The following is a 15,322-nucleotide window of genomic DNA, read 5'->3' as shown; positions in this document are numbered from 1 at the left end:
CGCCAGGAGCATCCGGAATAAGGTGGGTGAACTTGCAGGATGGCTTGGTACTTGGGACTTCGATGTTGTGGCCATTTCGGCCATTCGGGTAGAGCAGGGACAGGAATTGTTGCTGCAGGTTCCGGGGTTTAGATGTTTCAATAAGAACAGAGAAGATGGTAAAAAGAGGGAGGGAGGTGTGGCATTGTTAATCAAGGGTTGTATTACAGCAGCCGAGAGAACATCTGAGGACTCATCCATTGAGGTAGCTTGGGCTAAGGTTAGAAAAGGGAAAGGAGAGGTCACCCTGTTGGGAGTTTTCTATAGGCCTCCAAATTGTTCCAGGGATGTAGAGGAAAGGATAGCAAAGATGATTCTTGATAGGAGTGAGAGTAACAGGGTAGTTGTTATGGGGGCTTTAACTTCCCCAATATTGACTGGGAGTACTATAGTTCAAGTAGTATAGCTGGGTCAGTTTTTGTCCAGTGTGTGCCGGAGGGTTTCCTGACACAGTGTGTAGACAGGCCAACAAGGGGCGAGGCCACATTGGATTTGGTACTGGGGAATAAACCCAGCCATGTGTTAGATTTGGAGGTAGGTGAGCACTTTGGTGATAGTGACCACCATTCAGTTATGTTTACAATAGCAATTGCAGGGATAGGTATATACCGCAGGGAAAGAGAAAGGCAATCATGATGCGATCAGGCAAGATATAGGATGCAGAGGATGGGGAAGGAAACTGCAGGGGATGGGTACACTTGAAATGTGGAGCTTATTCAAGGAACAGCTACTGTGGGTCTTTGATAAGTATATATCTATCAGGCAGGGAGGGAGTTGTCAAGAGAAGGAGCCATGATTTATTAAATTCATTGAATCTCTTGTCAAGAGAAAGAAGAAGGCTTTTGTGAGGATGAGGCATGAAGGCTCATTTAGGGGGCATGAGAGTTATAAGTTAGCCAGAAAAGATCTAAAGAGAGGGTTAAGAAGAGCCAGGAGGGGACATGAGAAGTTGTTGGCGGATAGGATCAAGGAAAATCCTAAGGCCTTCTATAGGTATATCAGGAATAAAAAAATGACGAAAATAAGGTTAGGGTCAGTCAAAGACAGTAGTGGAAAGTTGTGTGTGGAATCTGAGGACATAGGGGAAGTGCTAAATGAATACTTTTTGTCAGTATTCACATTGTAAAAGGGTAATGTTAGTGCAAATACGGAGATACAGGCTACAAGATTAGATGGGATTGAGGTTGACAAAGAGGGGGTTTTAGCAATTTTAGAAGATCTGAAAGTAGATAAGACCCTGGGCCGATGGGATTTATCCTCAGATTCTCTGGGAAGCCAGGAAGGAGATTACAGAGCCTTTGGCTTTGATCTTTATGTCATCATTGTCCGCAGGAGTAGTGCCAGAAGACTGGAGGATAGCAAATGTTGTTCTTTTGTTCAAGAGTGGGAGTAGAGACAACCCTGGGAATTATAGACCAGTGAGCCTTACTTCAGTTGTGCGTAAAGTGTTGGAAAATGTTGTAAGAAGTAGGGTTTATAATCATCTGGAAAAGAATAATTTGATTAGGAATACTTAACACGGTTTTGTGAAGAGTATGTCGTGCCTCACTAACCTTGTTGAGTTCTTCGAGAAGGTGACAAAACAGGTGGATGCAAGTAAAGCAGTTGATGTGGTGTATATGGCCTTCAGTAAGGCATTTGATAAGGTTCCACATGGTAGATTATCGTACAAAATACGGAGTTTTGGGATTGAGGGTGATTTAGCGGTTTGGATCAAAAATCAGATGAGAAATGTTCATCCTGGAACTCAGTTACCAGTGGTGTGCTGCAAGGATCTGTTTTGGGGCCACAGCTGTTTGTCATTTTTATAAATGACCTAGATGTGGGCATAGAGAATAGGTGAGTAAATTTGCGGATGACACTAAGGCAAGCAGAGTTGTGAATAGTGCCGAAGGATGTTGTGGGTTACAGAGGAACGTAGATAAGATGCAGAGCTGGGCTGAGAGGTGGCAAATGGAGTTTAATGCTGAAGGAGTAACAGGAATGCAGAGTACTGGGCTAATGGTAAAATTCTTGGCAGTGTAGATAAACAGAGAGATCTCGGTGTCCAGGTGTACAAATCCCTGAAAGTTGCCATCCAGGTTGATAGGGTTGTTAAGAAGGCATATGATGTGTTGGTGTTATTTGGTAGGGGGATTGCGTTTGGAGCCATGAGGTCATGCTGCAGTTGTACAGGACACTGGTGCGTCTGCACCTGGAGTATTGCGTACAGTACAGATCATCGCATTATAGGAAGGATGTGGAAACTTTGGAAAGGGTTCAGAGGAGATTTACTAGGATGTTGCCTGGTCATATGAGGAAAGGCTGAGGGATTTGAGGCTGTTTTCATTGGAGATAGGTGACTTATTCGAGATGTATAAGATAATCAGAGGGTTAGATAGGGTGGACAGTGAGAGCCTTTTTCCTCGGATGGTGAAGGCTAACACGAGGGGACATAGCTTGAAATTGAGGGGGTGATAGATTTAGGACAGATGTCAGAGGTAGTTTCTTTACTCAGAGGGTAGTAGGGGTGTGGAACGGCCTGCCTGCAACAATAGTAGACTCGCCAAAAGCATTTAAAGGCATTTAAATGGTCATTGGACATATATATGGATAATAATGTAACGGTGCGGGTTAGATGGGCATCAGATTAATTTCACAGGTTGGCGAAACATCGAGGCTGAAGGGCCTGTACTGCGCTGTAACGCTTTATGCTCTATGTTCTGTGCTTATCCAGTGTTGCCAGACTGACTGCAAAATACCGACTCAAAATGTCTTTCTTCGTAGAATCCCAGAGTCCATTGAAGTTGAATTTCCCTCAAGAGTGTTTCTGGTGCCGCACTATATTAGGGCTATGTTGATGGAGATAGTAAACGGGGTTAGGCAGTGGTTAGTCCAGCAGATGTCAGCTCCTGTGATGGAGTAGTTGGCGCAGACATCCACAAGATCTCTCGGTCAGACAATGACTTGATCAAGAAGGTGCCAATGTATAGAGTTAATGTCTGTTGCCATATGATGTTGTATTTGTCTCTCTGATGAAGTAAGATGTTTGTTAAGCCCATGTTCTAGACATCCATTAAGGCATGCACACTAATGATTATGATGGATGGCACAGACATCATGAGACAATCGGCTTTCATTTTATGTTTCGGGTTTTACTATGATATGGAGATGCTGGTTGGACTGTGTGGACAAAGTCAGAAGCCACACAACACCAGGTTATAGTGCAACAGGTTTTTTTGAAATCACCAACTTTCAGAGCGGTGCTGCTTCATCTGACAAAGCTACAGTTACCCAAAAGCATATCATTTCAAATAAATCTGTTGGATTATAACCTGGTGTCTTGTGACTTTTGGGTTTTACTACTACAGAGTTGGTCAAGAATGGTCTGTGTTCTGTATATTACCAACAAGGCAAGGAACATCTGATTCAATCAGCCAATCACTGGGATGGACAGCTTGCACATCACACTCTCACTGAAATTCATTCACAACATTTACTGGACTTTGTGACGATGGGTGGGACCCATACACAGGGGCCCATCTCGGGCAATCAGAATCAACTGCACAACCAATCAGCCTCCTTCCCCCGTTGTATAAATTGTTCTGAGGAAGGGTCACTGGATCTGAAATGTTAACTGTATTTTCCTTCACAGATGCTGCTGGACTTGCTGAGCCTTTCTGGCAATTTCTGTTTTTATTTCTGATTTACAGCATTTGCAGTTCTTTGTTATTTTTTTGTTTAATATAAATTGTTGTGATGGTTAGGAATTTGACATTCTTGCATTTGTCCTGATGGATGCAAGATGGGAAATTACAGTAACATGGCCCTTTTTTCCAAAACCTTCACATAGAATTATACATTCAAGGGCAACTAAGGTTGGGCAATAAATTGGGGTCAGCCACCTCCTATGAATAAAAGAAATTGTGTGTAGCCCCTCCCCACCCACCCACCCCCCCCCCCCCCCCCCCCCCCCATTCACTGATTGCATATAATCTCACTGAGCTCAAAGAATGTCCAGGTAAATGCTTATTTTAGGTAAATGTAATTTACACTAAATTACCTGTTTGAAAACACTGGCAGTTAAATCATATCTTTTTATTTAGTGGCAGGCTTGTCAATCACACCATCTGCACAAGAACCTTGAATAATATGTGTCCCTCTCACAGACCCTTCACAGAATTACGATGTAATTCCTGATCCTGTACAAAATGCTCGATCTTTACAGTTGGAGACAGCTTTATAATAGGTTATTGATTTCAATGCTTTGAGTGGCAGCTAGCTATAACAGTTCCAGATTGCTGCTGATATTCAGTGAGAGAGATTAAATGAAGCTAGTGTTCCTCACTGATGTGGACAGTGTATGTAGGACCCAATTACTGGCTCTCAGATTCCTCCGACAGAAGTCAGCATTTTGTAGCTCAATTTTAAAAAGGATTGTGTTCTAATTCCCCAACCAATATTTTAAAAGATGAAGTGTGTGTCTGGGTGTCTGACACAGCGTTTAGTATCCTGCTGCTTGCACTGGATTATATTTTATAATCAAGCTAATTTGAGGCATTGAGAAAGAGCTCGTTGTGCAGAGGGGTCCAGGGAATAAAGTGTTCAGGATGTTATCAAGAAACGTAATTAGAGTCAGAGCCATGTCTTTGACCATCGTTTTGGTCACTGGGGAGATATCCCCTTGTGGTTCTCTGTCAGATTCTCCATGTTGAGATGATGAAAGTTCATTTGGTGAGTGATTCTGTACCTGGTTGTTATCTGATCCAGGGATGGTTCTGTTTCTGTGTAAATTATTTCATTTTCTCAGTAGTGCGCATTGAAATGGATTTCACATCCTCTCTGCCTTCAGGGAGAGGTATTTAATGTTTGATGGGCTCTGTGCTCAGGGTAATTCTCTCAGCAATTTGCTCCTTAGTCAGAGTTCTCCAGTCTCCATTGGTCAATTAGGATTCGCTTCTTGGTACTTACCATTTCAATCGCAGTGTGTGAGATAAATAATGATTACATCTTCTGAGCTGAAGCACGAATCAAATGAACTGTTAAATTCTCTGTCTAATACAGTCTTGTAAAGAACGATTCCTCGTTTGATCGCTGTATGAGGAGATTTTCTTGCACAGTGAAGCCATTCAGTGCAAAGTTCTCCGGCTGGCTCCTTGAAACAGCTATCCAATTCGATCCACTGACCCCACACTCTGCCCAGTCCATCAGGGGGCTTCCTTGTGATTATTTCTCCATTTCCCTCTCCTGCCCTTGGAATCATTCTCTCCTGATTTACTCGGTCAAACTCTCTAGCATTTTCAAAACGTCAATTAAAGCCCCAAAACCTTCTCTGTTTCACCACACTACACCCCTCCCTATCTCTGTCACCTCCTCCAGACCCTACATCCCCTCCCTATCTCTGTCACCTCCTCCAACCATGGGCTTAGATTAGTTCACAGGTTGGCGTAACATCGTGGGCCGAAGGGCCTGTTCTGTGCTGTATTATTCTATGTTCTAAAAGGACCCACAGGATAATGCTGCTATCCTATGCTCCCCACTGTTCAAAAATCCGCAGGTAAGCAATCAGCCTTTTCTACCGTTGAAGACCAACAGCAGAAACTCTGAAGAGACATCATCCTCAAATCAAGGGATAGCTGACCAGAGTCAGTGTCACAGTTACCCACTGAGCTACTGGGAGGCTATGAGCAATCAGCTAGTTTAAAACAAGCTGTCCGACTGAGCTGGGAGCTAGTGACTGTGATGTGTTGGGAAGTCTTTGGGCAACAGGCTTTGCCAAGACCATTCCTGAAGCCCTGTGTATAGTTTTGATCCCCTTGCCAATGGGACAACGTACTGGGGCGAGGGTCACAATCACTCACTTTGATCACTACATTGAAAGGATTGGCCAAGAGGAAGGTTTGAGTGGATTAGACTCATTCTCTGGAGTTTGGACAAATAAGAGACAACCAAATTGAAACCTATAACATTTATAAGAGGATTGTCAGGAGATAGACACTGGAAGAATGATTTCCCTGGCCTCAGAATCTAGAAATAGGGGATCCTAGCATTGAAATAAGATCTATCCATTTGGGAGTGATCTGAAGAGGAATGTCTTCTCTAGAATTCTCTAACTCCAGGGTCGTGAAGCAGAAAACTGAAGAATATGGGGATGAGTGGGAAGGTAGGGTTTAGATAGGAGTCAACCATGATCTCAATGAACAGTGGAGGAGGCTAGAGGGCTGTTTTTGTGGTTCTTAGGTAGGGGGACTTGGTCTTTCATTATCTTACTCAGTCAGGCATTCCTTCACCAACACACTAGTCACATGTATTGCCATTGCTCACAACCTCTTGTCACTTTCTCTCTCTCTCGCTCTGTCTTCGCTGTTCCATCTCTCTCCTTGCGAGAACTGCTTGCATCGTTTGGTCACCGGTTTCACAATGAATGTCACACATCTGATCATACACTCCTCTTGTTAACTGTCTGGAGGCCAGGAAACTGAGTATCTGAAAAATAAATCAAGTATACATCTGAAATAAATACAGAGAGCGTCACACCTCCAGGATTTCTTTCTAACTGATTCTTTTCTTTGACGATGGGGGATGGGGAGAACTTCAACTGCAATCCACTTCTCTGTCTGAGCAGAACTGAATGTCACTTTGAGCCAAAGTGACAGAGAACAGAGCAGCAGGATCCCATAAACCGCGGGAGGAAGATCCCCCCCCCTCCGAATGTACCCTTGGCTCGGGCAATGAAGTGGTTCCGAGAGTGGATCCTGTGCCTTGTACTCATCACACAAACATTCCTTGGATTTGATCTCTGAATGAATGGTGCGGTGCCTACACACTGAGTCATTGTGGCTTTGAGTTTTTTAAAATTAAAAATACCCACGGTTAACTCCCTGTGAGCGAAGGTCTGTTTATCAGCTGTATTTGAAGGTTTTCCTGCTTGGTCCCACCACCCCTCCCCCTCAGGCCCTACATTCAGCCAACTCCATGAACCCACCATCCATCTGCTTCCACTAGAAGCTGCCTCGTAAACCAACAACGCCTTAGGTATAAAATTCTATTCGTATTCCGATCACGCCATCGACTAATCACTCCCTATCCCTCCTCCATCCTATACCCTCCCTATATCTGTCACCTCCTCCATCCTATACCCCTCCCTATCTCTGTAACCCCCTCCAGCCCCTACCCCCCTCCCTATCTCTGTAACCCCCTCCAGCCGTGGACCCTTTATTTTTCTGTACATGGTTTCTTCCATATTCCTGATTTTTATTTTCTCCATCATTGGCAGCCATACCTTCAGCTCCCTGGGCGTTGTTTCTGGAATTCCCCCACCCTGGACCTTCTTTGCCACCTCCCTCCACCACACCTCCTTTCAGAAGCTGCTTAAACTGAACCTCTTTGTCAATCCTTGTGGCCACCTGTCCTTATATCTCCATGTGTGTTCAGTTTGTATTATTCTGTCTATTTGTGCTCCTCTGAAGCACATTTTGAGATTTTATTGTATCGTAGGTGCTATATAAATGCATATTATTGGGTCAGGTATGAATGACTCATTCTCCAGTGTGGAGAAAAGGAGAGGAATTGAATAGAAAAAAAATCTTGAATTTCAAAAGATTGAGGAGTGGCTGGCCTGACCGAACATTACCTGGGGCAGCTTTGGATTTCAGTGCAGCTGAAGGTCCACAGCCAGAAATTGGATTAAATCTCTGATTGTGAAACTCTTGTAAAAAGAAAGTGATTTACCTCCTGATAGAATAAAAAGGAGGTTTTTCTTTAATGTGATGTTCCCAGGATATTGTGGAGTTTATGGGGAAAAAAATTTATCATCTGACGTGGAAAGGGGTTTTGCTGCAGGGCAGTTATTATCAAAAATAAAGGTGTCTCTGACAAGTCTGATACTGCAATAAAAAGCAATGAATCTTTGAAAGGAGCCATGTTGACTTTATTTGCCACTCAGAGATGATTGAGACTGTGGAGGATTGTCTCCCAATTTCTGTCGAGTTTTATATAAGCAACTGTTTGTTTCTACAGGGACCACATGGAGCAGCTGGGGCCGAAGGAAGACAAGGAGAAAAAGGAGCAAAGGTACAGAATTGCATTCCCATTGGCTACCGTCACTCTGATTGACACTGGAGCAGGACGTTGAGTCTTCTTTTTAAACAGGAATATAGAAGGAAAAACATCATCATTGGAAATGTGTCAAATAAGCTAGTGCTATCCAGTGAACAAGCACAATGTTTAACTATCTTATCACGATCACTGAAGCTCACCACCAATGGTAAAGCAGCCCACCTGATTAGCAGCACATCCACAAGCAGCCACTCCCTCCACACCGTCGCTCAGGAGCAGCAGTGTGTACCATCTACAAGATCCTCAGACAGCACCTTCCAAACCCACAACCATTTCCATCTGGAAGGACAAGGGCAGCAATACATGGGAACACCACCCCCTCCAAGCCCCTCACAATTCTCACTTAGAAATATATCGCAATGCCTTCAGTGTCATTGGGTCAAATTTCTGTAAATTTCTGCAGCATCTTCTGGATGGTACACATGGCAGCTACTGAGCATCGGTGGGGGAGGGAGTGGGTATTTGTGGATGTGGTGCCAATCAGGCAGCTGCTTTGTCCTGAATGGTGTCAAAGTTCTTGAGTGTTGTTGGGGCTACTCCCATCCAGGTAAGTATTCCATCCCACTCCTGACTTGTGCCTTGTTGACGGTGGGCAGGCTTGGGTGGTCAGGAGATGTCATAACTCTCCAAGAGAGTGTGCAGGAAAATAAACCCCACTAATTCCAGAGTCATCATTAATGTGAACACTTTGATGAGACCACTGAATTGTGCAATGGATTTTGAATCATAAACATGAACATCATCATTTGTTTTAATGCAAGTTCTTTTACTAATGGCAAGAAAGAAATATGAATTGCTAACTTATAACTTTTTCACTTCAATTCCTTTTTTAAATTCCTGAACATACACAAAAAAAAACGCAAAGAGAAAACACTGAATTATTGTAGGTGAGAAAAGAAGTTACGGAAGTCCAGCTCAGTCACCAGTGTCTGGGGCACAGTCATCAATGAGTTGTTTTCTTCCAATTACTTTCAGGTCTTTTGTAATGACATAAAATTGTGGATACACCAATGCTCTGGTGAGGATTTGCCTTTTCAGAGCCTCTCAGGTGGTTTCCCCTTTATCCTTTCAGGAAATGATGAGTGAGGACAGCTGCCCATCAGAGTTTCCTTGCCATTTGGGAAGGAAAGAAAGAGATTTGATGCGCTCTCTCCCTCTCTGTCTCTCTCTCTCTCTCTCATCTAGAAGGGTCTGTTGAATTGTCCAGACACAAAGCTGAAGCCACTTGCTTAGGAACCAATCAAGAGGTTATATTTAACCCTCCTGAGCCGACACAATTAGATCTTGTAGAATAAAACAAATGGAAGACTGTCTCCGAGCAAAATTGACCTGAGCATACTAACATGTCTGGTATTGTCTCTCCTGCTGCTCAAGTCAGCCAACATTGTAAATGTGACTCACAGTCAGTTACTATGACTTGTTTTAAAACCAGAAATAATTTCATAGATGGATTTAAAGCAGTATCTGTTTCCATATTTTCGTCCACAGTTCAAGGAATAAAAATGTTTTTTACAGGTGATGAGCAATGTGCTGCAGTATTCCTAGCCTCTGACTTGCTTTTGTAACCACATTATTTATATGACCAGTACAAGTCAGTTTCTGGTCAATGGAAACACCCCAGATTGTTATTAGTGGGGGAATTCAGTGATGGTAACACCATTAAATGTCAAGGAGCCGTGGTTAGATTCTCTCTTGTTGGAGATGATCATTGCCTGGCACCTGTGTGTCCTGAATGTCACTTGTTACTTCAGAGTGGTGCTGAAAAAGCACAGCAGATCAGGCAGCATCCAAGGAGCCAGAAAATCAACGTTTCAGGCAAAAGCCCGAACGTCCTTTTGCCCAAAACATCGATTTTCCTGCTCCTCAGATGCTGCCTGACCTGCTGTGTTTTTCCAGCACCGCTCTGGTCTAGACTCTGGTTTCCAGCATCTGCAGTCCTCACCTTTTGCCCTGTTACTTGTTACTTGTTAGCCCAAACCAGGATATTGTCCAATTCTTGCTGCATTTGGAGATGGATTGATTCAGTAATTAACCAGGTTAGATTTGTCCTGTTTTTTTGTGTACAGCATATACCTGAAATTTCCCACATTGATGGGTAGATGTTTGTGTTGTAATTGGAATGGAACAGATTGGCTAGAGGAGTGTCAAGTTCTGGAGCGCAAGTCTTCAGTACTATTGCTGGAATGTTGTCATTATCCAGCATCCAGTATCTCCGACCGTTTCTTGATATCACGTGGAGTGTACTGAATTGGCTGGAGGCTGGGATCTGTAATGCTAGGGCCTCCCAGATTCGAGAGAATGTGTCTGATCTGGTTATCACCTAGTGAATATCAATAGTTAATAGGAATTTTCTGGTCATCCGACAGTCAGTTAATGGGAATGATCTGGTTATGTCTCAGTGAGAGCGGGTAGTTAATGGGATTGATATGATTATCTCATGGTGACAGTTGGTAGTTAATGGGATTGATCTGATTAACTTATGGTGATGGTTGGTAGTTAATGGGATTGATCTGATTATCTCTCGGTGATGGTCTGTAGTTAATGAGACTGATCTGGTTATTTCATGGTGATGGTCGATTAATGGGATTGATGTGGTTATCTTATGGTGATGGTCAGTAGTTAATGGGATTGATCTGATTATCTCATGGTGACTGTTGATGGTTAATGGGATTAATCTGGTTATTTCATGGTGATGGTCAATAGTTAATGGGATTGATCTGGTTATCTCTAAGTGATGATTGGTAGAGGATGGGGTCTGGTGCCATTCCAAGGTTGACGACAGTTTAACGTTGCGTTATAATGATTCGAGGTGAATGATGTGTAGTCTCTGTGGCACGATGAGTGGAGATTTCTGATATGAAGAGGTCACATTGAACCCCTGGCTAATGGAGAAGATTGTATTTGTCATTACTGCTCATTTCGAATGCTGACATTGACAGCAGATCATGTGACCTGTGCTGACCTCTGAAAGTAGCTGCTGATTGGTCACTAACCCATATGACACTGCAGTCTGGTATTAGTGGGCGGCACAGTGGTTAGCACTACTGCCTCACAGCCCCAGAGACCCGGGTTCAATTCCCGCCTCAGGCGACTGACTGTGTGGAGTTTGCACATTCTCCCCGTGTCTGCGTGGGTTTCCTCCGGATGCTCCGGTTTCCTCCCACAGTCCAAAGATGTGCAGGTCAGGTGAATTGGCCATGCTAAATTGCCCGTAGTGTTAGGGGCAGCGGTAAATGTAGGGGAATGGGTCTGGGTGGGTTGCGCTTCGGCGAGTCAGTGTGGACTTGTTGAGCCGAAGGGCCTGTTTCCCACACTGTAAGTAATCTAATCTAATGTAATCAGTGCTGAGGATGGATGCTATAATCCTACATATTGAAACAGTCACAAGCTCCGTCCCTCCCTCCATACTGACCTCACTCTGAACTGGTCAGTGCGTTAAAGGAGAAGATGCTGGATAGGACATTGCCCTTAAAAAACTAGACACAGGTCACCAAGCCAGTGATGGTTTCAAACAGAACCTTGCAATGGGCAGGAATCATCCACAGTTGCTGCAAATTTTGACAAAGAATAAGGAGACTGAATATGACGGAACCAGTCTGGTTCGACAGGCAGGGGCTGGTGTACTGTCAGATGGTCATTCAGAGATAGGAAAAGGCCACTCAGCCCATCAATTAAGTCAGTTACTTGAGCAATTTGATGATGCCACTCCCCCACTCTACCCCTGGAGCTGCAAATTTACTTTTTCCAGTCAGCTCCCAAAAATCATTAGAAGAATAAAACTAACTGAGATCTGTGGGAGCTCTTTAAAATGATGAGAGGGTTCACTGGGTAGGCAGGGAGAAGACATTACACCCCCATCCGCACTTCATGTGAAGGAGACCAGACTCAGGGCCATCGATATCAGACATTCCCTAATAATCCCGAATAAATCTCAGCTGGAGTTCAGGAGAAGCCTCTTCCCACAGGGAGTGGGGGGAATGTGGGATTGACTCCCAAAAGGGAACAGGGGGAATAAAACATTGAACATTACAGCACAGTACAGGCCCTTCGGCCCTCGATGGTTTCACAGGTCCATGCAACAATCTGAAGCCCATCTAACCTACACTATTCCATCCTCATCCAGATGTTTATCCAATGACCATTTAAATGCCAAGTGTGAGGCTCACTCCCACAGGGGATGCTGGATAAACACAGGAGGGGGACAGGAATGGAGGGGTCTCCTGACAGGGTGAGGTGACAAGGGGGCTGGGACCAGCCAAGGGGGGAGAGTAAAACCCCCAGTACTAAGCAGATAGACTGAATGGCCTGTTTCTGTCCTATGAAAATTGATTGGAGAATGACATGTGGAGATTACAGAGAATTCAGCAGGAACAAGGCACTTTGGATCGATGGTTCCCAAGGCTGTCCGCCACTGGAGGGCAAAATCAGAAGTCCCACGACACCAGGTTATAGTCCAACAAGTTTATTTACAATCACAAACGCTGCTCCTTCATCAGGTAAAGCACTCTGAAAGTTTGTGATTTCAAATAAACCTGTCAGACTAGAAACTGGTGTTGTGTGACTTCTGATTTTGCCCATCCCAGTCCAACACCAACACCTCTATATCCTCCCCACTGATAACAGAGTCAATGACCAATAGAACGATCCAGCTGTGTCAAAGCGTTCTTGTCAAATTCTCTGACTTTTTGAATAGTTGGTGTTTGAAATTTCTCACATTTTCTGATGGTCACTGCTAAATCTTTTACTTTTCTTTACAATGGAACCAACTCCATGAAGATGATATTTTCCTGGCTCTCCAAACGGACAATCTATCCTTTGGAAAATAATCAGACCATTCCTCTCTAAGGCCTCTTAGTTGTCATAACTGGAAACTACAGTGTACAGTGACCTAATGTGATGTAAACTCAAGAGTAACAGCTAAACAAGTAATGTACCAGAGACCAGAAACTCAGCTGGACTCACCACATAAACACAGTGGCTACAAGAGCAGGTCAGTGGCTAGGAATACTGCAGCGAGTAACTCACCTTCTGACTCCCCAAAGCCTGTCCACCATCTACAAGGCACAAAGCAAGGTGTGATGGAGTTAAAAATACATTGCCCTTAAATTGTTAGACCATAGAAGCCTCTCAATGGTGTGAAGTGTTGACAATAAAGTGGGCTGCAATGCTGAACATTGACTGTTTTTGTTTGGCCTCAGGGTGAACCAGGAGCAGAGGGGCCTCCCGGAAAGACTGGCCCAGTTGGCCCTCAGGGACCTCCAGGAAAATCAGGCCCCGAGGGGTTGCGGGGAATTCCTGGACCTGTTGTAAGTAATCACAGTGATCTTTACGTTTAATTGGCTTCTGCTCATCTGTGGAAATGACAGGGAATAATTTGACAAAAACTGACATTTATCTGCTTTACAGGGTGAACAAGGTCTCCCTGGGCCACCAGGTCAAGATGGGCCCCCAGGACCAATGGTAAGTGAATGGTTTATGTTGATGATGTTGATTAAAGCTCTTGGAGAAAGGTTACAGAATGACATAACTCACCTAATGAGCAGGTTCCACAATAAACAACAACATTATCTGTAAAGGAATATCCACGCGCCTTACAAAGTCAGATCAATAATTGACCACAGGTCTTTGAGTGAAGTATCAGGACATGTGACCAAACGCCTGGTCAAAGAGGCGGCTTTAAGGAACATCTTAAATGAGAGTGAGAGGGTCAGAGAGGCAACTCCAGACATTGGGGCACGCAGCTGAAGGTAAAGCCTACTTTTCTGAGCTGAAAATGTGTTGCTGGAAAAGCGCAGCAGGTCATGCAGCATCCAGGGAACAGGAGAATCGCCGTTTCGGGCATAAGCCCTTCTTCAGGAAATTTACTATAAACCGACCGACTCCCACAGCTACCTAGACTACACCTCCTTCCACCCTGCCCCCTGTAAAAACGCCATCCCATATTCCCAATTCCTTTGTCTCCGCCGCATCTGCTCCCAGGAGGACCAGTTCCAAAACTGTACAACCCAGATGGCCATTCCTGAAGAAGGGCTTATGCCCGAAACGTCGATTCTCCTGTTCCTTGGATGCTGCCTGATCTGCTGCGCTTTTCCAGCAACACATTTTCAGCTCTGATCTCCAGCATCTGCAGTTCACACTTTCTCCTACTTTCCTGAGGCAAAGGGAATCTGGTTCAAGACGCCAGAGTGAGAAGAATTCTACCTCCATAAGCTTGAGCTCAGACAGACTCCATCTCGCTCTGCTTCACTTTTATCTCCTAATCAGGAGGACTTGAGACCTGAATGTTTGTACAATGGAAAATTTCAGATTTACCCAGTCACAACAAGACACTCCCAGTACAGGGACAGCACAGAGTTAGATACAGAGTAAAGCATCCTCTACACTGTTCTCCCTCAAACACTCCAGGGACAGGGAAGAGACAGAGATAGAGTCAAGCTCCCTTTACTCAGAATGGTCTGATGATGTAATTCAATTTCTGATTCTGATGTCCTATTTCTCTCTCTCGCTGTAGGGTCCACCTGGTCTACCCGGATTGAAGGGGGTTCCAGGTAACAAGGGTGAGAAGGTGAGTGAGTTGGAATCTGCTAATTTGCAGCTGTCACCTGTGACTGTGAAACCTTCTGTTTCAGATGATGCTAAAACTGGATCAGTTTTTTTTCCCACGTGGAAAGACTGATCCAGCTTCCTCAAAGCCAGCTCAGAGTGGACAGAACCGCTGGCTCACTGTCTTTTTTTCTTCTTTTTTCCACACACACACACACACACACACACTGGTCCAGCTCCCTCAAGATTCGGCTCTCAGAGTGAATAGTCCACATGCCTGTTTTTTTTTGTGTGTGTGTGTGTGTGTGCAGGTGTGAGACACAGCGAGAGACACAAAGTGCACGAATCTTTATTCAATTTCCACCACCAGGAAGATAGGAAAACACCCGGGTGGCCAGTGACAGACACTGCCCTTCACATCAAAGGGCAGTGCTGTGTGATCAAAACAGTGAAGGGGGGTAGGGACTAAATCAAAATAGAGTTGGAGGGAGAAATGATGCACTCCACTCCCTGCGGCGCCCACCTCTCCCTGAACAACTCCAGGGTGTAATCTCCTGGTTATATTTTTTTTTTTCTTTTTTTTACTTTTCTATTTTAACCCCCACACTACCACCTAAGTGCAGTAGTGCTTATTTTATCCCCA

General features: G+C 44.3%; 1 protein-coding gene across 1 annotated transcript in view; it reads left to right on the top strand.

Moving 5' to 3' along the window:
• Positions 1 to 15,322, top strand: part of col11a1a (collagen, type XI, alpha 1a) — a 251,811-nt gene that overhangs the window by 213,459 nt on the left and 23,030 nt on the right. The window contains exons 49-52 of the mRNA XM_043700060.1: positions 8,038 to 8,091; positions 13,335 to 13,442; positions 13,543 to 13,596; positions 14,648 to 14,701. Coding sequence (XP_043555995.1) covers positions 8,038 to 8,091; positions 13,335 to 13,442; positions 13,543 to 13,596; positions 14,648 to 14,701 — 270 coding nt within the window. The remainder of the gene's footprint in view (positions 1 to 8,037; positions 8,092 to 13,334; positions 13,443 to 13,542; positions 13,597 to 14,647; positions 14,702 to 15,322) is intronic.

Source organism: Chiloscyllium plagiosum, chromosome 11, assembly GCF_004010195.1.
Source record: "Chiloscyllium plagiosum isolate BGI_BamShark_2017 chromosome 11, ASM401019v2, whole genome shotgun sequence".
In the NCBI taxonomy this organism is placed as follows: Eukaryota; Metazoa; Chordata; class Chondrichthyes; order Orectolobiformes; family Hemiscylliidae; genus Chiloscyllium; species Chiloscyllium plagiosum.
Note: the sequence above shows the minus strand (reverse complement) of the source record. Positions and strands in the feature narration are given on the sequence as shown.